Below are 22,178 nucleotides of genomic sequence, written 5' to 3' on the forward strand. Positions count from 1 at the left end.
AAAAATGTGAAATATTACCATTTAAAATAGTTAAACTGTCCCAGTTTTCCATTGTAACATATTGTGAAATGTAATTTATTCCTGTGATCAAAGCAGAATTTTCCTCCAGTCTTCGGTGTCACATGATCAAAAATCATTCAAATATGCTGTTTTGCTTCTCAACAAAACTAGATATTTACACCAATCAGGCATAATATTATGACCACCTTCCTAATATTGTGTTGGTCCCTCTTTTGCAGCCCTATACGCAACAAACCAATGAACTGTGTATTCTGACAGCTTTCTATCAGAACCAGCATTAACTTCTGGAGCAGTTTGAGCTCCAGTAGCTCATCTGTTTGATCAGACCAGCCTTCACTCCCCACGTGCATTAATGAGCCTTGGCCGCCCATGACCCTGTGGCCGGTTCTCCACTGTTCCTTCCTTGGAGCACTTTTGATAGATACTGACCACTGCAGACCGGGAACAGCCCACAAGAGCTGCAGTTTTGGAGATGCTCTGACCCAGTCGTCTAGCCGTCACAATCTGGCCCTTGTCAAACTCACTCAAATCCTTACGCTTGTCCATTTCTCCTGCTTCTAACACATCAACTTTGAGGACAAAATGTTCATTTGCTGCCTAATATATCCCACTCAATAACAGGAGCCGTGATGAAAAAAATCATCAGTGTTATTCACTTCACCTGACAGTGGTCATAATGTTATGCCTGATCGGTGTATATATCCAATGGCATCCGATAATAAGTAATTTTTTTCAGTGTTTCAGTGATCAACTGCAACATGAATAAGCTCAAAATCTATAAAGAATCATTGACTAGTATGCCCACCCTTCAGTCAGGTTGAGCTGGTTTTCCACTGTCAGTATCAGTTTACAGAGCTGCCCCGTCCCAGACGCCCCTGGCCACAGACGCCAGCAGACCACGGCCGAAGGGCTTCACCAGAGGATCAATCAGACTGAAATGGAGATGATGAGCAACGGTGTTCATATCCTCACAAAATGAAGGCTATCACTGGGCAAAACTGCTTCGAATGCAACAAAGTGGGCTCCAAAAGCCAAGACTTTAAATGGTGTTGTTAGGTACAAGATCTAACCTAGCTTTCTAATAAACCTGGCTATAAATATTGTTGGCTCTGTGATGAATTGCTTATATTTCTCTATTGTAAGGTTAAATGTATGATATATGATGTTGATGCAGAATAAAGAAGCGGGGGCTGGTTGAGTTAGTTGTAGTGTGTTGAAACCAAGCGGCAACCTTCCCCAGTTCCTCTTCAAGCCAATATGGAAGTGACTTAAACTGCAATTCATTGACTGGCCACTAGAGGCAGGCTCCAGAAGGGAGCAGAATCTCATTGATTAAAATTCCCAACTTTACAGCAGAAAAAAAAACATGTTTACAGCCTGGTACAAATTGTGGTTTGGCCTTCATGACAACTGTGATATAACAATTTTTATTACACGGCTCTGTGAAATACTTGATTCTGATTGGTCAACTGCACATTCCAGCAGTATGTTATTTCCAGATAACAACCGCTCATACGGGTACTATGAGTTATCTTGACCGGTACTACTTCTATGCTTAACGCTGGCGCCATCTTGTGGCTGTTAAATACTTAAACAACCATGACTACAATGGAAGACTTCAAGGCAGGTTTCCTTTATAAAGGTTTTAAATACAGATATTTTTCTTACACAAACGCATCGATTCGAATCAGAAGGCTCTATTAACCCATCGGAGCCGTGTGGAGCACGTTATTTAAAGGACAGCTGCAATTTTTATGGACTTCAAAAACAGCTACAACTACTGCTTAATGTTAGCCTGGACTTTTTAAAGATAACTCTGATTGTATTTGTCTGAAAGAAGAATGTCATATATGAGGGTGAGTAAATCATAGGCTTGGTTTCATTTTTGGCTGAACTAACCCTTTCAGCATTCATTTTCAACATTTAGCAGCAATAGATAAAGGCTTAGGGTGCGTTCACACTTGTCATGTTTGGTTCGATTAAAACGAACCCTGGTGCAGTTGCTCTGTTAGTGCGGATCATTTGAACATATGTGAACGCTGCCATCCGAACCCTGGTGCGCACCAAACAAGCGGACCGAGACCGCTAAAAAGATGGGTCTCGGTCCGCTTCCAAACCAACTCTGGTGCGGTTCGATTGATATATGAACGCAACACGGACCAAAGACGTGTAAACGGACCAAAAACCGGACGTAATGTCACAAGATGCGACGCATAGTCAGCTGATTTGACGACACGGAATGATCGGTGTATCCAAAATGAGTAACTTTAACGTTAGAGGGCAAACGTGGAGCAACGAGGAAGTGCCTAATCAATATTTGGTCAGACGAGCATGTTTCGAAAATGCTAGAAAAACGCACAAAAAGCAAACCTGGCTCTTCTCATCAAAGCACCTGTGCTGGCCATTATTAGCAGGTACAGACGACAGAACGGCCGTCTCTGTTCTGCACAACGGAGGAAATCCTGCTGCTGTTTTGAATGTTTTGAACATTTTATGAGCTCTTCATGAGTTCTCAGCAGGTAAAAATAATGCCACATGTACACGCATAAAATGATCACGTTTAATCCAGCACACAGCGTTGTTTTGAACATTTCATGAGCTCTTCATGAGTTCTCTGGTAAAAAATAATGCCATATCTGTTACACGCATAAAATGATCGCGTTTAATCCAGCACACAGCGTTGTTTTGAATGTTTTGAACATTTCATGAGTTCTCTGGTAAAAAATAATGCCGTATGTACACGCATAAAATGCCCCCGCGTGTAATCCACACACAGCATTGTTTTGAATCTTCGGTAAACGAGCTCCTACGTCATTTAAGCCGACCAATCAGGTTGTGAGCGTCTCCCTGTGCCTTTCGTTCGGTAACTTTAGGTTCGCTGTTAAAAATGCCCGTGTGAACGCTAAGCGGACCAGGACTATTATGTTTTGTTTTTGTTTTTTGGTCGGGACCAAACGAACCAAACTAACCGAACTACAAGTGTGAACGCACCCTTAAAGCAGTTTGGAACTGTTTTTCTTCGCAGAAGCTTTGCGTAAGAGCTAATAAAATATTTAATCTCAAGACAATATTTTGTGTCTAATTTATTTGAGACTAGTAGCCGTGTAATAAGCGGGATAATGTACACCCAGCCGGTTATTATCGCAGAATAAACCCCTTGAGAGTGGTGCAAGACTGATCACTCTGTCGGGATGTATTCTGCGATAACAACCGGCTGGGTGTACATTATCCCTTACTTATATAACTAGTTTAATAACTTAAATTTCTGCATAATTAAGGCCATGGCCACTTTGAATGACAAGTGGATAGCCATTTGTCTGCTGTCTATTAGTCATCATATCGCCTCAGTTCCAGTCACGTCCCGCCTCTTTGCCCATTTTCTGTTATCCGGTAGTGACGTGCTGCCAAGATGACAACAGCTGGCTTTAGGCTTCAAAAATGCTCTTCATGTATTTTTACATATGGTTGAAACTGGCGGTTATGGTAAGGGGCGGGACATTTCCCAAACACACGCGAAGTGCTTTACCACTAAACAGAGCGTTACTGACAGACTGGGAAGAGAGGAGCCGCAACAATGGAGAATATGGGGAATATAATGTTGAATGAAAACCTGTCCTAGTAGAGCCCAAAAACATCAAGACTTTGAAAAAGAGCATTGCTTTGAGTCTTTTCTCAGAATGCAAGCATTATTACATAATGTGAATCTGTTTTTGCACTGATGTCAGACCTTTTTATTTGAAATGAATTATCTGATCTTGTTTGAGCCCGTCAAGCTCTGGAGAAAAAAATGAGATTAGCTTTGTGATTCTCCATAAAATGAGGCTTTGACACGGTTGCCACAACAAGAAAGTTGACTCATAGTGTGATATAAGATTAGATTCATCCCGTCCAGCCCCGTTATACTCATCAAAGGTGTGTCTGTGTGTTTCAGATGGGAAGAGGAGCTGTCGAGAAGAGAACAGATGGAGTCGATGGTGCAGACGCTGCAGGAGGTGAGCTCACCTGCGCTGGAGCCGTCTAGACGCGCTCGCTGTGATCCTAATTACATTTGCTGTTACATGACGTGTGTGTGCCACTTTACGACCCTGAAACCTAGCATGAGCACACACATCCAGATATCATGATGCAGGGTAACATACACACTTAAAAATAAAAGTTCTTTATTAGGTTTTTTTTATCTGTGGTTCCATTAATAATCTTTAACATCAATGGAATCTTTCATTTCCACAAAACATTATTTATAGTTGAAACTAGTTTTTTGGTTTGCAAAAAAAATAAAAAATAAAAACTAGGGGTGTCCATGGTTAACCGATTGACCGATTAACCGTTAAAAATTGCGTAACCGAGTGAAACATTTTACTCGGTTAAGTGGCGTCAATGACGTGCTTTGAATTTAGTTGTAATATATGTTTGCACCCCTAGAGACCGCAAGAGCGCTGCCAGACATTTGTAATATCCACAAGAAGAAGTCATGACCAGCTTTCTAAGCTGGCAAAGAAAGCGTGGGAGCACTTTAAAAATGAGAGTGACGGGGCAAAATGCAAGTATTGCAATGCAGTGCTTACCGCATTTTTCAGGCTATAAGTTGCTCCGGAGTATGAGTCGCATCAGTCAAAATATGCGTCATGAAGAGGAAAATAACAAACATCGCACTGGACTATAAGTCGCATTAGGGCAGAAGCAGAGCGCGAGCCGCGCGCGCTGTGCATAATGGAGCAGAAGAAAGAAAGTTTTAAGTGAGAAACTTGTGAATGACTAGAGAAAAGCAGACGTTACTTTAACTGTAATGAAGAAAACAAAAAAGCTAATCGCGGACTGAAAGCAAGATGGCCAGAGCTGAAAGGGACGAGTCCACAGATGCTTGAACTCTCTGCCGGGAGAGGCTCATCAGCCGCGCGAGTCAAACGCTGTCTGTGTGAATCATTCTCGGCTGCATATTTTACTAATGCCCTAATCATGCAGGCGCCCTCACCTCGCGGCCACTTGCATTGCTCGTGAACTGGAGCGCATCTCATCCTAATTTAACGAAACTCAGCGTACGCCTCGCAGACATGAAATAGATCTAAAGAAACTTGAAATGTCTTTTAACAATTTAAAACGAAAAGAAATAGGCTACTCTCTGATTATGTAATCCATGATGTGCATTTCTCTCTAAAGGCGCGTTCACTACGGAGATGGTGGTCGTCAAATTAATAAGCTAAAAATAACCCTGACGCACACTATGGTTAACCGAGTATTAACCGCTAAGGGCCTCGGTTAACGGTTAATGAAAAACTTGAAAACGTGCAGCCCTAATAAAAACATTTCGGAACCTTTATGTTTAAGAATGTAAACAGCAAAATATTTCCCGAATCCAAAATATATTTAGTTGAAACCTTTATTAGAAAACATACTTCACTTCAAGGGGCAAAAAAATGCATTTCCAATCTTGAAATACATTTTCAGTACATTTAAAATATAGGAAATATATTGAAGTAATATATAAGATACTTCGACATACTTCAAGTCTTAAAAAACAAAAACAAAAAAAACATTTCCAGTCTTTAAATACATTTGAAGTGAATGCAAAATGTATTTTGGACAATATAAATATATTTACAATTCAAAACATAAATTTATAAAAATGGCCAAAAAATATGTGAGGAAATATATTAGAAAATATACTTCAAGGTATTATTTCCAGTTATAAAATACATTTTGAGTGAATGCGAAATGTATTTGTTACATGTTGTGGACATTATAAATGTATTTACATTGAAAATATATTTATAAAATGGCCAAAAAAAAAAAGGAAATGTCAAGAAGCAAGAAAATACATTTCCGATCTTAATACATTTTGAGAGAATGCAACAATGTCGAAAATATGTATAAAAATGCCCAGAAAATATGAGGATATATATTAAAAAATCATACTTTAAGGGCATGAAAATATGTTTCCAATCTTAAAATACATTTTGCATGAAAAATGTTTTTTTTTTTTTAAATGTATCTGCAATCAAAAGTCAGAGATTTCAAAATTATTTGAATATTTTAAAGTATAAATAGTAATAGTTAAGCGACCACAACACAGAGAGCTCTTTTCCTATTTTATACATGAAATCTGGCGTTCCATGATGCAACCCTTTTAAAGTATGTGAAAGTATTAATACCATCATGCAAAAATACATGATGAGTGAGTTCACACACACGTGATATGAGCAAATATAAGCTGTGTCACAATTCAGAGGCGGCATCCTTCGAAGGCCGTGAAGGTCGGACCGAGCGTTGTTAAATGGGACGGTCTAGCTTACGGAGGACTGTTCTTGTCGTCTAGCAGCTGCCGTTGATGAGGCAGTCAGGTTTGTACTGGACTTTTTGGAAAGTTATATTTAACTGTCTAAAAACTAAACAGGGTTCACGACTTGTCTAAATATGTTCACTATGTTCCATTATATAATAAAGAGTATCACATCTTAGTAAGATGTAAGTCAACATTTGAACTCAGGGCCTCAGGGACTTTTTGCCAATGGCTGGTGAATTAAGAAAATGTACCACCCATAAATATTTTTCCAGCCATGAAACGTTGATTAATCCTTATTAAAGTTACAAAAATGATTTTGTCACACCAGTAAGCTGATAACTCAAAAAATCAGCTTATTGAAATAATCAGTTTCCCCGTTTAAATGCAAACCAGTAAACTGACAATGCAAGTAAACCGCATTTACATGACTTTATTAATAAACCGGGTTATTTCCATGTAGTGACGTCAAAAATAATAATGTCCGTATCTGATTCTGAGTTTTTCAAATGTTACGTCAGTTGTGATGTTAAATAAAGCGTGCACCGTATCAGCAGGAGATTTACGGCTCATATTATCCCTCATCAGTTCCAGATGCAGCGTTTTGACTGAACCTCTTCTACTTCTGCTGCATGAGAAGAGAGAACACATCTTTACAACTTTCTGGGTCTTAAAAGTCTGCATTTGTGATATATGTCCTTATTTCATGTAAAACCCAAGCTCGCTCTGTCTGGATGCATTTATATCTGCTCTAAGTTTGCGTTTTTCTCACCTATCAAACATGCACACTTCAATAAGCCGACAGAAAGGAGGTTAATGCGTTTACATGCAGCGCAAAATCGAGGTAAGAGGCAAAAAACGACCTGTCCTGACCAGTTAATGCTAACGCCGTTTATGATCTTACTCCGATAAAAGAAAACGGGTTACCGCGTTTCAGCTTAAGAACGTGCATGTTAAACGCACCCAGTGATTGTTTTTTGTCTTTTGTTGTTTGATTAACATTAAAAACACAGACATCAGTAGGAATTTTAGGCTTTCTGTCACTTTAAGAGCTAATGCACAGATCCAATTTACTGATACACATGCGTTTTATTTCATAACTGTTTGCGTGTTCAGTTAAGGCATAACTGACTAAGTTTATAAGGATACTTGCCAAGCGTCGTTCATGTTTGTTCAATTTTGTTTAACAATGAAAATTTTGCCATCCATCTGGCGATTGACATCGTTTCATATACTCGCCAACACTTGATTTTTACTTGCATTTGGTGCTTGGCGAGTGTTCATTTCAGGCCTTGTTTGAACTGTTTTAAAATTGTATTTTTACATTTGTAGCCCCTAATGCGTATGGCCCTGTTTCCATGATCTGAGCGCATGGTTTGAAGCACATGGCGCAGATACACTTAGTGCATGTCTGAATCCACTTTTGCTAGTTTAACGGCGGGAAAAACTGTCGACGCACCAGACGCATGGTCAAAAAGGGTTGTATTTCATTCCGTTTAAAAGCCAGTTGTGATTGCACCATGACGGATTTGCTATTTACATGGAGGAATTTGTGAGCGGAACGACTGAATGCTTCTCCAGAGAGGAATCCTTTTATTTAAAAAAATGTGTGTGTGATGCTGCGCATCCCTGTGTGTGTAATAAGCAGAGTGTACGCACGTTGTGTACCCGCCTATAGTCTCATATTACTAACACACCTTTTAAATGACACAAAAAATACAGTTGTTTTCAGTTCCTCAATATAGCAACACACCAGCAATGCTCTTGATCACACCTGGTTTTCAGACCAGCACGCCCAGGGATGAACAGATGGGGGCGAGTGCATTTGCTATTTAAACAACGTGGCACTGGACATGAAAATGATAGCTGCGTCGAGCTGAAACTAGCAAAAAACACTTGCGTTGCATCTGGAGACGCATTGCGCCGGGTGTAAAGGTTTGAGTGATGGGTAGGTTTAGCGGAAGGGGATGGAATATACAGTTTGTACAGTATAAAAACCATTATGACTATAGAAAGTCTCCATAAAACATGAAAACGCAATGTGTGTGTGACCTCCAACAATTTGGGTCAGGATGCATTTAAGCATGTCGGTGTTAAACTTAACATCCTAACAGACCCGTTTGTACTGGACCGTCACATCAACAGCAGTGCTGCATCCTGTGTCTCTAACGCCCAACATCCCCAGAATCACGCTGCAGGTGTGAGATCCATCCTCTGCTGAAGCAGCGGGAAAATCAATAAACGGCTGCATCTGTGTTTGTGGTGGATTATGGGTCAGCAGAAGCGCAGAGGAGAGAGCCGTCCCCAGAGAGCCCAAACATGCCCAGAGCCTGATTTTTCAATTCTGCCCTGAGCCGTATGGATTTCCTCTCCAATCTTCAGTATCGCCTCGGTGGGGATGTCATTAGATTGGAGAGTGTGTGTTGTGTTCGGGCTGGGTTGATCAGTATATCTGTGCTCCGCTGGCACATTTCCAATCTTAAAATCTAATTAGCATTTTCAGTAAATTAAAAAAATAGGAAATAGATTAAAGAAATATATTAGATACGTCAAGTCTTAAGTCCCTGTAGTCAATCATTTCATCCCTTAAAATTAACCTTTGATCACCAAAATGGTATTTTAAATGTTTTTCCCTGTGAAAATATATACTTCATGCCTTAAAATAGCTTGAATGTAACTCGACACCCTTGCCTCGCTTAATATATGCACAGCAATGAATATGCTAATTAGTCTCCGCCTTCATCAATCACAATAGCTCCTACATGATGTACATAAATCCTACATGATGGCAAAATACTGGTTTAATTTAGTCATATATGTTTGAACCAGAAACTGATTCAGAACAAGAAAAGGAAGAGCGAATTCTACAGGTTCGTCAGTCCATGTTTCAGCTTTGAACAACTCAGAACGTCAGTGGAGAAAGGCATAGTTCATCATAACATATACATCATATATATAATTCACCCGCTATATCGCTAAATGTACCAAATTTCTCATATCAACAGAAAAATATCCCGGGATAACATGGCTTCTCTTGAGACTCCCCTGCTTGAGGGCGGTCACAGTTAATGATATGCTAAAGCCCCGACCCCCCTAGTGGCAGGATTGGTCACATGTTTGTGATGTAAGGAACAGGGGCGCTTTTTGAGACTGTCTTCTTTACTTCACTGCAGTTTTTTTCACGAGTTCACACTTATATCAAATTAAATAGAGTAAAGATAATGCGTATTTGGCGCGCTGTCCAGGGGAGGGCTCCGGGCTCTGAATTTTTGCCCGAACCCAGAGTATCAATTGTTTGATTGGTTTAATTATCTGAATGTGCTCCTCCCGAAATTTCTTAATAAAACACAAAGAGAAAATACTCAGCAGTGGTTGTGACTGATGAGTTTGCACATGGTTTGTCTTAAAGCATATTAAAAACATCACATATTAGACATTTAAACAACATTTAACATTTTCACCACAGAAGGTCTTTAAGATTATTAAAAATAATTTCCTGTTTTAAGTGAATGCACAATGGGTTTTTTTATATACAGTATTGTTCAAAATAATAGCAGTACAATGTGACTAACCAGAATAATCAAGGTTTTTAGTATATTTTTTATTGCTACGTGGCAAACAAGTTACCAGTAGGTTCAGTAGATTCTCAGAAAACAAACGAGACCCAGCATTCATGATATGCACGCTCTTAAGGCTGTGCAATTGGGCAATTAGTTGAAAGGGGTGTGTTCAGTCTACCTTTGACTGTACAAACTCAAAACTATTTTGTACAAACATTTTTTTTTTCTGGGATTTAGCAATCCTGTGAATCACTAAACTAATATTTAGTTGTATGACCACAGTTTTTTAAAACTGCTTGACATCTGTGTGGCATGGAGTCAACCAACTTGTGGCACCTCTCAGCTGTTATTCCACTCCATGATTCTTTAACAACATTCCACAATTCATTCACATTTCTTGGTTTTGCTTCAGAAACAGCATTTTTGATATCACCCCACAAGTTCTCAATTGGATTAAGGTCTGGAGATTGGGCTGGCCACTCCATAACATTAATTTTGTTGGTTTGGAACCAAGACTTTGCCCGTTTACTAGTGTGTTTTGGGTCATTGTCTTGTTGAAACAACCGTTTCAAGGGCATGTCCTCTTCAGCATAGGGCAACATGACCTCTTCAAGTATTTTAACATATGCAAACTGATCCATGATCCCTGGTATGCGATAAATAGGCCCAACACCATAGTAGGAGAAACATGCCTATATCATGATGCTTGCACCTCCATGCTTCACTGTCTTCACTGTGTACTGTGGCTTGAATTCAGAGTTTGGGGGTCGTCTCACAAACTGCCTGTGGCCCTTGGACCCAAAAAGAACAATTTTACTCTCATCAGTCCACAAAATGTTCCTCCATTTCTCTTTAGGCCAGTTGAGGTGTTCTTTGGCAAATTGTAACCTCTTCTGCACATGCCTTTTTTTTAACAGAGGGACTTTGCGGGGGATTCTTGAAAATAGATTAGCTTCACACAGACGTCTTCTAACTGTCACAGTACTTACAGGTAACTCCAGACTGTCTTTGATCATCCTGGAGGTGATCATTGGCTGAGCCTTTGCCATTCTGGTTATTCTTCTATCCATTTTGATGGTTGTCTTCCGTTTTCTTCCACGTCTCTCTGGTTTTGCTCTCCATTTTAAGGCATTGGAGATCATTTTAGCTGAACAGCCTATCATTTTTTGCACCTCTTTATAGGTTTTCCCCTCTCTAATCAACTTTTTAATCAAAGTACGCTGTTCTTCTGAACAATGTCTTGAACGACCCATTTTCCTCAGCTTTCAAATGCATGTTCAACAAGTGTTGGCTTCATCCTTAAATAGGGGCCACCTGATTCACACCTGTTTCTTCACAAAATTGATGACCTCAGTGATTGAATGCCACACTGCTATTTTTTTGAACACACCCCTTTCAACTAATTGCCCAATTGCACAGCCTTAAGAGCGTGCATATCATGAATGCTGGGTCTCATTTGTTTTCTGAGAATCTACTGAACCTACTGGTAACTTGTTTGCCACGTAGAAATAAAAAAATATACGAAAAACCTTGATTATTCTGGTTAGTCACATTGTACTGCTATTATTTTGAACAATACTGTATATATATATCTTGGACATTTACATTGAGAATATTATTAAAAATGGTCTGAAAATATATGAGAAAACATAAGAAACAGGTGCAAGAGAATAGTGTGCTTTAGGCAACTTAACATTAAGATCTGGAAGCTTTATTAATAAAGAAAAGTGAAGGCCTGTTGTAAGCTATCTATCCAATAACAAAAACATGTCTATTTCTTAAAGATTCTCCAAAAAACTAAGTAGGCACTAGTAATATAATTAAAATAAATGTATGAATTATAAATAAATAAAATATTTATAAATGTAATATTTTATAATATTATTTTAATATATATAATATATGTTATATACATTTAAGGTATAATATAAAATATATATATATGTTTAAAGGTGCACTATGTAGTATTTTTGCAGTAAAATATCCAAAAAACACTAGGCCAGTGTTATATATTTTGTTGAGTACCTACAATATCCCAGATGTTTCCAACTATTTGTAAATCGTGAGAAAATTGCTATTTTAACTAAGGACCGGGACGTTTCAGCATAGCGTTTGAGGGAGTCGCCTGTCAATGGCGTCATATCTGCGCTACCCTCGGTTTTATTTTGCAGAAACGCTTTTCTCTTGGCAGTGTGAACATGTCACAGCAGCGCCGAGTGAACACACAGAGTAACGTCATAACATCATTTTAAACACACTTAAATGTATCTGATATGATAAACAGAGCTCCTTTACCTGACTGGAAAAAGCGGAAGTGCGAGCCGTGTTTTTGTATAACAATTGCTCCAGCGGCCGTGCTCAGCTCCACAACACTCGGTCCTGCTCTGTTTTACACTACAGTAACGTTAATAACCGCATCCATGAACATGATTTCTTTTTTTTTTCTTTTTTCTTTTTTTTATTATGCAAACAGACAAGTACAATATTTACAAAAGAGAAGTTAGATGCAAAATACAAATACAAAGGCCAACAAAACATAACATGCCAGTACGATGTGTGTGTGTGTATGTGTGCGTGCGTGCGTGCGTGCGTGCGTGCGTGCGTGCGTGTAACTGTGAGTGTAACTGGTGTGGGAGTGTTAATGTATGAATAAAGGATCATGTAGGGAAGTACAACAGACATAACCAAAAAATATATGTGTATAAATAAGGAAAATAAAATGGGGTATGAAGAAGGTGACAACAGCAATAGTAATAGCAATATTAATAATAATAATGATAAATCCAATTAATTAGAAATGACAAATAGTATTAATAGTATTATCAGTAGTAGTAATGACAAACATATTAACAAATATACTCATTTCATCCGGAATGAGGGTAAGGTTAAAGGGTCAGGAAGAGAACAAATAAAAGCAATAGTAGTAATAGTAATAATAATATTAATAATGGTAAATATTGATAAAGCCATTAATAGTGATAGTGATAATAATAGTAGTAGTAACAATGATGTTAATAATAATAACAATAAAAATAATAATAATGGTAATATTGATCAACTATTAGTAACAAGGCATTATAAAGCTTTGATACCCCTCATGGCCATGGCATAGGATAGACCTCCGCCAGAATCATAATGCAAATGGACTATCAAGGTGAGGTACTGCCAGGGTCCTGAAATTCATGCCCATCCCCCAGCTGTTCCATAGATGCCACGCTTACCCTATCTTTGTGTTTTTTGTTGTTGTTTTTCTTTTTTTTTTCTTTATAAAAATGTCTGCTTTCATTGTTGGACTCCTGATATGTTTGTCAACTAGTGTATAATGCATTAAAACAAACATGGCGTTGTAAGGCCGCCCAAATCGTCCCAATGGAGGCTACGATCGGCGGGTGAAGGCCGCTGCGCGTTCGTCTTTTCAGCGGGGAAAAGGGGATTTTATTCCAATTCCTAGTTATCTGACTCCATTTAATGATAATTTATAATTTAGGTTAGAATGCCATTGGGTTTTTGGTCATTCATTTTTAATAGTTTAAGTAGGCTACACATTTAATTATTCCGTTTAACCCTTTGTTGAAATTATACCCAACCTGAATAATTCCAGAGCAAGTCAGAATCAATCAAAGTGTAACAATTTATTTAACAGTCAGGTAAATGTATAAAGCCAATTACATAGTCAATTCAAAGGTAATCCATATAACATCAAATACTCTGAAGTAAAGAATGAAATATATACCTGACTTCTGAAAATTACATAATGCTGGCTATCTTGAGACATCCAGCATTACGGGCTGACCGGTTTAAAGTGTCAAGCCCTGAGCTCTTTGCAACATTTCCTTAAATACCCAGAAACAAATGCACAAACTCTTTCAAGTGTAAACACGAGTTCACAATGGGAATTTGCATTGATCAAGACTTGTATTGATCCAAAGGCCAAATGGCTGAAAACCACACCCACCAAACTAAGACAAGATGTCTTTAAACTCTTAAAACATTGATTATCTTTTGATTAACTTCTGTGGGGATGAGATCTTTGTACCAGTCGCACTGAGACATTTCAAACGATATCAAACACATATAATACTCTATCTTGTGGATTGACATTGTAATATAGAGATTCTGGGCGTATTTTCAGTGATCTCAGCATGAGACAGGGAAGGAATAGGAGGAGAGGAAGTCAATAGGGAAAGATGTAGATTAGCTGATAGTGAGGTGAGACTTGCGTCTCCAGTGGTGTGTGAGGGACAGTTCAGATGTTAATTTCCTTTATTTTCTCAGAGAGTCCTTGTTCTTCATTCAGACATTTCGGCATATACTAGTTTTTTCAGTCTTACAGCGTGTAGCATGGAGCCTGCCCAGTGCAAAGCCCATGCAGGCCGCCATGAACATGATTTCTGCCCGAGTCCCATTTTCCACCGGCTGTGATGTGAAGACCATATGTCCCAAGATACATGCGTATTTTGATGACGGCTCACACCTGCCGTCATCAAAATACGCCTTTGTTTAGAATAGGCGCCCTCCAGTGGACGGAAAGTTGCATAGTGCACCTTTAATAATAAATAATATGCAGCAAGAACGCATATAATTGGCTAAACAGCGAGACCCAGAGTGAGATGTCATCACAAACATGTAATCTGTTTCATGTAATCTTATGTTGCTTTGCTCTTGTGTTTGTGTGTTCAGAATGTAAACGAGTCTGAAGCCATTCAGGACGAGCTGAACGAGAAGGTTGAAAGACTGAAAGCTGAACTGGTGGTGTTTAAGAGCCTCATGAGCGATGTGAGTATTTCCACATAGAGACCAATATAAGTAAAAATGTCAATTTATTCATCACCCAGCTAACAGGGAACGTAATCAGAACTTCCCTGAAGGTTATGAACAAACCTTCTTTCAGTAACGTTAATAAAACAGTCACGCAAAGATTTCTGGTCTTTAAAGGGATAGTTCACTTAAAAATGAAAATAGGCCCATGATTTACCCTCAAACCATCCTATGGGTGTATATGACCTTCTGGTTTCAGACGAATACAATCAGAATTATATATTTTTTTAAAAGCTAATCCAAGCTTTATAATGGCAGTGAATGGAAGCCCTAAAAAGTGCATTCATCCATTATAAAAGTGCTCCACACGGCTCCAGTAATCCAAAGGCCTTTTGAAGCGAATGGGTTTGTGTAAGAAAAAATATCCATATTTAACATGTTATAAAGTGAAATATCTAGCTTCTGGCAGACAGCCTTCCGTATTCAACACGCAGAAAATGTAGCGCCTATCGCAGTTCAAAAACGCTTATACGTGTGACGTCAGTCGCAAGTTATGCTTTTTCCGCCGGAAGCTAAGAAAGTTTTAAAGATGGATATTTTTCTCACACAAACACACTGATTCGCTTCAGAAGGCCTTTATTAACCCCTGGAGCCGTGTGGAGCAGTTATATGATGGATGGATGCACTTTTTTCTGGCTTCAAATTTTGGGCTGCCATTATAAAGCTTGGATTAGCCAGGACATTTATTAATATAACTCTGATTGTGTTCGTCTGAAAGAAGGTACTGAGGGTCAACGTACTGGCGCTGGAGTATTTATGTGTCATGTTCTCATAAGAGTCATACCGGTATAATATCACAAATTAACATGATGCCGATATATTTAATGCTTTGAATATCACGATTATTGTAAATATTGTGACACCCCTAGTCTGGAAAAAGAATGTCACATACATCTAGGATGACTTGAGGGAAAGTAAATAATGGGCTAATTTTACATTTTTGGTTGAACTGAACTATCACTTTAATAATGTTGTCAAAACATAACAAAAACATTTTTTCTGATACTTTTTAGTTTTACGTTTAGAGAACATTTAAAAGTAATGTTTCCATAAGTTTTAAGAGTGTAATTGTTTTTTTATCACATCATCAGATCACTTCATAAGAATGTGCTTGCAGTATTATTAAATTTCATTTGGATGTTGTTCTTACTATTTGATAAGAATCTCAATCAAGTCTTTATTCGCTTAATTACAAAGTAAACCCTGTGACTGGTTGTTTTCCATGACAGCAAACAAACACGCTCAGCCTTATTTGGCTCTTTTGCCCTGCGGTAGACACACACACACACACACACACAAACACACACACACACACACACACACACACACACACACACACACACACACACACACACACACAAACTGACTTCTGCTTTGAGCCCCATTGTCATTGATTTATTATCATACACACCTTTCATTTATACCAGCTGATCTGGATGAGGAATGAATAAACCGTTTATCCAGATGTCACGCTTTCCGATTGCCTCTTGTGTTAGTTAGTCATTCACACGAGTGTCACTGTGTGCCGGTAAATATCATAAACAGATTTTAGGCAATAAAAACTGAACTGAAATCTGTATTTATTATAAAGGCCGGCAGGCGATGCCGCTCTAGAGCCGTAGAGAGCCGGAAGAAAATCCTGGACTTGAAAGTAAGAGAGAATGCAAGACATGATCTGATTTAATAAAGAAAAACAATTGCTTTGATTGTTTTTTTTTGCACTCTCTGTGTTGTGTTTTTAATTAAACCACACACACACTCTTAGAAAAAAGGGTTCATTGGGGTTCTATATAGAACCATAGGGTTCTTTACTCAACCCCCAAGAGACCTTTTATGCTAAAAAGGTTCTATAATGATAAGAAAAAAACCTTTTTGTCACAAAGGTTCTTTATTCATTCATATATTACATTATTCTGGAACATTTTGTAGTTGTAATTAAATGATTGTTTATTAAACGGTTATATCACATTTTAATCATGCTGATTTTTGGAGGAGAAAAACTGAAATGGCATTCTTTGTGTGATATTGATTAACTACATAAAATAAGATAAATATATATATTTTCTAAACCCCATCTTGAACTTTGTGATCATTCACATGCATTCATAAATGCTTTAGAATACACTGAATAATGGAGTGAAATATTTGTCAATAATATGAAATATTTAATCCGGAAAGGACAAAACAAATGATAATGAATGAACCCCTGAAAGGCTCCATATAGAACCTTTTTCCTGGTTACAAAGAAACCTAAAGGGTTATTTTGACTGAACCCTTAAAAAGGGGTTCTATATAGAACCTTTTAGGGGTTCCAAATACGTAGCGCCTGATAGAACCTTTTCTTCTAAGAGTGCAGAAGAGAAGTAGCATTAAGCATCTGTGATTTGTTCTCGGCCTTGTCCTCTTCTCCATACAGAATAAATGAGTCAGAGCAATTGTTTCCCATGAGGCCTTTAGGTGAAATGAGCTGCTCAAGTTTGTTGCGTGCCTGTGGATTCACCACAAGACTAACTTGTTGGTCTTAGCATCTGTGTGCAATGACATTGATTTATGACTGATGTAGCTCATAACTGACGTTCAGCATGAGATTACAGTGATTTGAAGTGATCCTGTGGCAGTGTTTTCTCAGTTTGAATCAGCATACTGACCCATACTGCAGCTAAATATGATTATCAATTAATACCATTCCTTTCGAAATCAGTTCAGGTATTTACATGTGGCATCTGCATTTTCAAACCCAATTCACCCCCGAAAAATGATCTTAGTGACAAACAATCAAGTTTTCATGTGTGCAGTGTGTAGAGAATCAAACTGAACAATCAGTTCGTAATGCAATGTGTATTTCGTTAATGTGTATTCAATGTTAAAGTGCTCCACACTTATTTGAAAAAATATTGAAGTATATATATATATATTTTTATATCATTTATTTTTATTGAACATTTTTAACGGTATAAAAAAAAATTGTTGGACCATCTTTGATATTTAAATTAGGTCATTGTCACTATGGTTACAACTGATATTGAAATATTTATTTTTAAATTAAAAATATTAGTTATTTAAAAATACTGACATTAATTTATTTAACAAAAATATTATATTTTTAAATAAAAATATTGAAATATATTTTATTTAAAAATACTAACTTTTATTATATTAAAATGTTTTTATTTTTCTCATAAAATTTTATTAAAGTTTAAAAATATAATTTTTATTCAAAAAAATAACATTTTATATTTATTTTAAAATTATTATTTTTTTTAATAACATGTTATTTATTTTCTAAAACAGATGATTAATTTTCTCATCGATGGGACCATCTTTGACATTTAAATAAGATCATTTTCACTATGGTTATAACTAGCTGACTTGTTCACACAGGCGTATGTGGCTCACTATGTGGACAATTGTCGCACCTGTTCATAAATATGGCTGTCAAATTAAACACGGACTGTATTTATAGCATCGCAAAACTTTGCAGTGCACGTGGCCTCTGTGTGAATATAAAGGCATGGGAGTGAGAAAAAAGGGACGATTGCTTTTTCTTTTTTTTTTAAAGCTACTGATGTTTCTAGGTTTGGAGGCAAATTGTGACTAAGCACAAATCTAATGACATCACAATGGTCAATCTTGTTTCTCCAGCATCATAATTATCTGTAGTGTCCACCAATATTTTCCGGCACATTTCCTAACACTGTTTGAATCTTTGTTTAGCAAATGTCCGACCTCGACTGCAAGATTCAGGAGAAAGCCATGAAGGTGGACATGGACATCTGCAGGAGAATCGACATCACGGCCAAACTGTGTGACGTGGCTCAGCAGAGGAACTCAGAGGACATGTCGAAGATGTTCAACGTCAGCCCTTCCAGAGCATCAGCAGACAGGGTGGGTAAAACACACACACACACACACACACACGCACAGTAGTGTTTCCATGTTTTATGGGGACATTCCATAGGCATAATGGATTTTATACTGTACAAACCGTATTTTCTATCCCTCTACACTGCCCCTGCCCCTAAACCTACCCATCACAGGAAACATTCTGCATTTTTACTTTCTCAAAAAAACTCCTTCTGTGTGATTTATAAGATGTTTTCCTCATGGACAAGGACAAGGATTTCGGATATTGCCACCTTTGTGGGGACATTTTATCCCCATAACGTAGGAATTACCAGCCCATCTCACACACACACACACACACACACACACACACACACACACACACACACACACACACACACACACACAGTACACCACAGTACTCGAGTAAAACTGCTGAGGAAGGATCTTTACTGCAATGCACACAAGGTTGTCACGTTGCTCTGCTGCCAAACACACACTCCTGTTCCTCTGCATGGCTTTTAATATGTGCCTGTAATATTTTTGGTCTCAGGCGGCTGTTGCATGCAGAAAGAAGGAGAAGAAGCAGGTATCGGATGAGGAAAGCTCAGAGATGGATGCTGATCCCAGCACTTCAGAGGAGGATGTTCCCTTCAACATCACAGACGAGATGAAACGAATGCTCAACCAGCTGTGAGTCCTCACAAACACTCAGAGCAGAGGGACAGATTCAGGTTTCAGGCTGCAGTCACAGATTGCTTCATATCTGTACTCCGTCACCATCAAGTGGTGATGTGAAGAACTGCAGTCGGACAAACGCAATTGGGGGGAATCAGACAGGCATGCGTTTCCCACACTGTAAAAAATTATTTAGAAAAAAAGTTACCTGGTTGCCTTAAAATTTTGAGTTCATTGAAATTAAAATTTTGAGTTAATACAATGAACATTTTTTAAGATTCGACAACCTTTTTTGAAATATTATTAAAAGATTTTTAGCATATTGGGTAATTGTGTTTTATTTCTGATGACGCAGTGAAACATGCCAAATAGTGCTATTTTCATGATTTATCACATTTTTCATGTGGTTCAGATACAAAAATATTTTGAGTTTCTATTTATTAAACAAATTTCCTTCATTGTATCAACTCAAATTTTTAATTACAATACACTCAAAATTTTAAGGCAACCAGGTTACTTACTTTTTTAAGTTAAACCAACAAAAAAATGTTTCAGTGCAAAAGTTGATCATAGAACAAACGCAGCCCACATTGTTCTTTTTCCATACATTTACAGTGAACGGGGACTGTCGTTTTAATCTTTTGAACATGTAAAGCTTGTCTCTCTGTGTTTCTCTGTTTGAGCATCTGATTCCCACTTCTGCTTAGAGCTTTATCTACTTACAGCATATATTACGTTTAATTGATGTTAATTTTAGCATTGACTAATACATTATTCAAATTAGTTAAAGCACTGTGAACTAACATTAATAAAGAAAGAAAAAGTGTGACCCTGGACCACAAAACCAGTCATAAGGGTATTTATTTTATTTTATTGAGATTTATACATCATCTGAAAGCTGAATAAATAAGCTTTCCATTGAGTTATGGTTTGCAATATTTGGCCGAGATACAACAATGAAAATCTGAAATCTGAGGGTGCAAAAAATATTGAGAAAATTTAAAGTTGTCCAAATGAAGTCCTTATTAATGCATATTACTACTAATAATAATTGTTTGATTTGGAAATTTACAAAATATCTTCATGGAACATGATTTTCGAAGTCACATTGTAAAACAACAGCAACAATATTTTCTTAGAACAATTTGCCAACGTTAAGTTATGAAGACGTTATTTCTCTGAATGTTTAAAACGTCTCCTTTTTTTAATGGTTATGTGGATGTTACGGATATATTCCATTTCATCATTCTTCACACATTATGGAAATGCTACTTCTCTGCCATTCTGAACTAAAATGTTTCCGGTAAAACATTCCAAGAAAGAAGTCTGAAATGTTTTTTTTTCTAACCATTTGAGAGCATTTTTAAAGACCAGTGGCCGGTTGCATAAACGGATTAGACTTAACAGTTAGTCATCAACTAGTCCTAACTTTTTAAAGTCAGTTACATAAAAAGGTAAATCTGTCTAATTGTAAGTGGATAGTTAATGATTACCTTTTATCTAACTGCTAGTTGGTCAAAACGATTCTTAACATAGTGGCCTCAGATAACTTTGAATGAACATATTAACTAGGGGTGACCAAACATCCCATTTTCCCAGGACATAGACATTTAGGTTATAGATAGTATTTTGTAATATAACAATTTTAAATCCATAAAGAGGGTGCATACTTTAAATGTAGTGAAATTAATAAGGCATCTTTGAGTAAACTTCGCGTATCATTTGAGTATCTCACTGCTGGGCAGAGATTCCTGGTTTTCAGTAATCAAAATATGGTCACCCTATATTAACGTTACTGGAAGAACGTTCGCTCATAACTTTGACAGAACGTTCTGAGAACCTTCCCTGTTAGCTGGTGATGCATAAGCATGCATAATTTATTTCCCCTTATGAATGTGACACAGATCCAAATTGAAAATGTGAGATTCATTGCCATTTGTGGGTCTTATTCAGCTGAACTTAAGCTTGGAACATACTCTGCAAGAACAAAATAACTTTGTTCGTTTTCTCGAGGTGGCAAGAACAAGAACAAAGTTCGCTCTGGCCAGTACATTCCATACTTCACAAGAAAAGCAGGTGCCGATCATCTGCGTTTCTCTGCATTAACCACGCCCACTTTTAAATGTCTGACCAATCACACAATAGATCTCGGACAGTTGCAAGAAAAAAGTTCTGCTCAGGCGATGTGTCGAGAACAAGCTGCGAGAACTCCCGACCTAGGGCTGCAAGAACAAAATGACGTCATTTTGTTCTCGCAGCCCTGGGAGCGAGAACTTTTTTCTCTGTTCTTGCGGAGTATGTTGAAGTCTTCATACATGTGTGTTTGTGTGTGTATCCGTCCTGTTTTGTGTTTGTCTTCACTCTTGTCTTGTCCGTGATTGTCTTCACTGCCTGCTCTTTCTCTCTCCTCTTTTCCTGTCCCTTTCTTTTCCCTCACATGCAGACATTGTTCAGATAACTCATTTGTTGCTAGGCGGGAGACATTTGAGATCGATGATGACTGTGACAGTCTGACATGGGAGGAGAACGATGATACGCTGCTGCTATGGGAAGATTTCACCAACTACAACATGCCCTGCGCCCTTACCAACAGCACCGGTGCTCTTGACTGCAACGGAGAAGCTCAAGATGCGGTGAGTTTACATACACTATATTGACAAAAGTATTATGACACCCCTCCAAATCATTTAATTCAGGTGTTCAATCACTTCATGGCCACAGGTGTATAAATCAAGCACTAGGCATGCAGACGCTTCTACACACATTTGTGAAAGAATGGGTCGCTCTCACATACTTTAAAAGGGTTGCTCTCAGGAGCTCAGTGAACTCAAGCGTGGGACCGTGATAGGTTGCCATCTGTGCAATAAGTCAAATAAGTCAAATAAGCCTTCAGATGAGCTCAGGAACAGTGTGTAGAAAGCTTCATGGAATGGGTTTCCATGGCCGAGCAGCTCATCCAAGCCTTAGATCTCCAAGAGCAA

At 38.0% G+C, this 22,178-nt stretch overlaps 1 protein-coding gene across 4 annotated transcripts in view; it reads left to right on the plus strand.

Moving 5' to 3' along the window:
* The window catches only part of iffo2b (intermediate filament family orphan 2b), a 50,259-nt gene that overhangs the window by 22,365 nt on the left and 5,716 nt on the right, over positions 1–22,178 (plus strand). Inside the window, exons 2-7 of one of the 4 annotated variants that reach the window (XM_067431087.1) lie at positions 3,953–4,013; positions 14,539–14,634; positions 16,268–16,327; positions 18,391–18,561; positions 19,073–19,212; positions 21,641–21,830. In XM_067431087.1, coding sequence (XP_067287188.1) covers positions 3,953–4,013; positions 14,539–14,634; positions 16,268–16,327; positions 18,391–18,561; positions 19,073–19,212; positions 21,641–21,830 — 718 coding nt within the window. The remainder of the gene's footprint in view (positions 1–3,952; positions 4,014–14,538; positions 14,635–16,267; positions 16,328–18,390; positions 18,562–19,072; positions 19,213–21,640; positions 21,831–22,178) is intronic. The other 3 variants (XM_067431088.1, XM_067431089.1, XM_067431090.1) reach the window with 3 other exon arrangements.

Source organism: Pseudorasbora parva, chromosome 22 (genome assembly GCF_024679245.1).
Source record: "Pseudorasbora parva isolate DD20220531a chromosome 22, ASM2467924v1, whole genome shotgun sequence".
Lineage (NCBI taxonomy): Eukaryota > Metazoa > Chordata > Actinopteri > Cypriniformes > Gobionidae > Pseudorasbora > Pseudorasbora parva.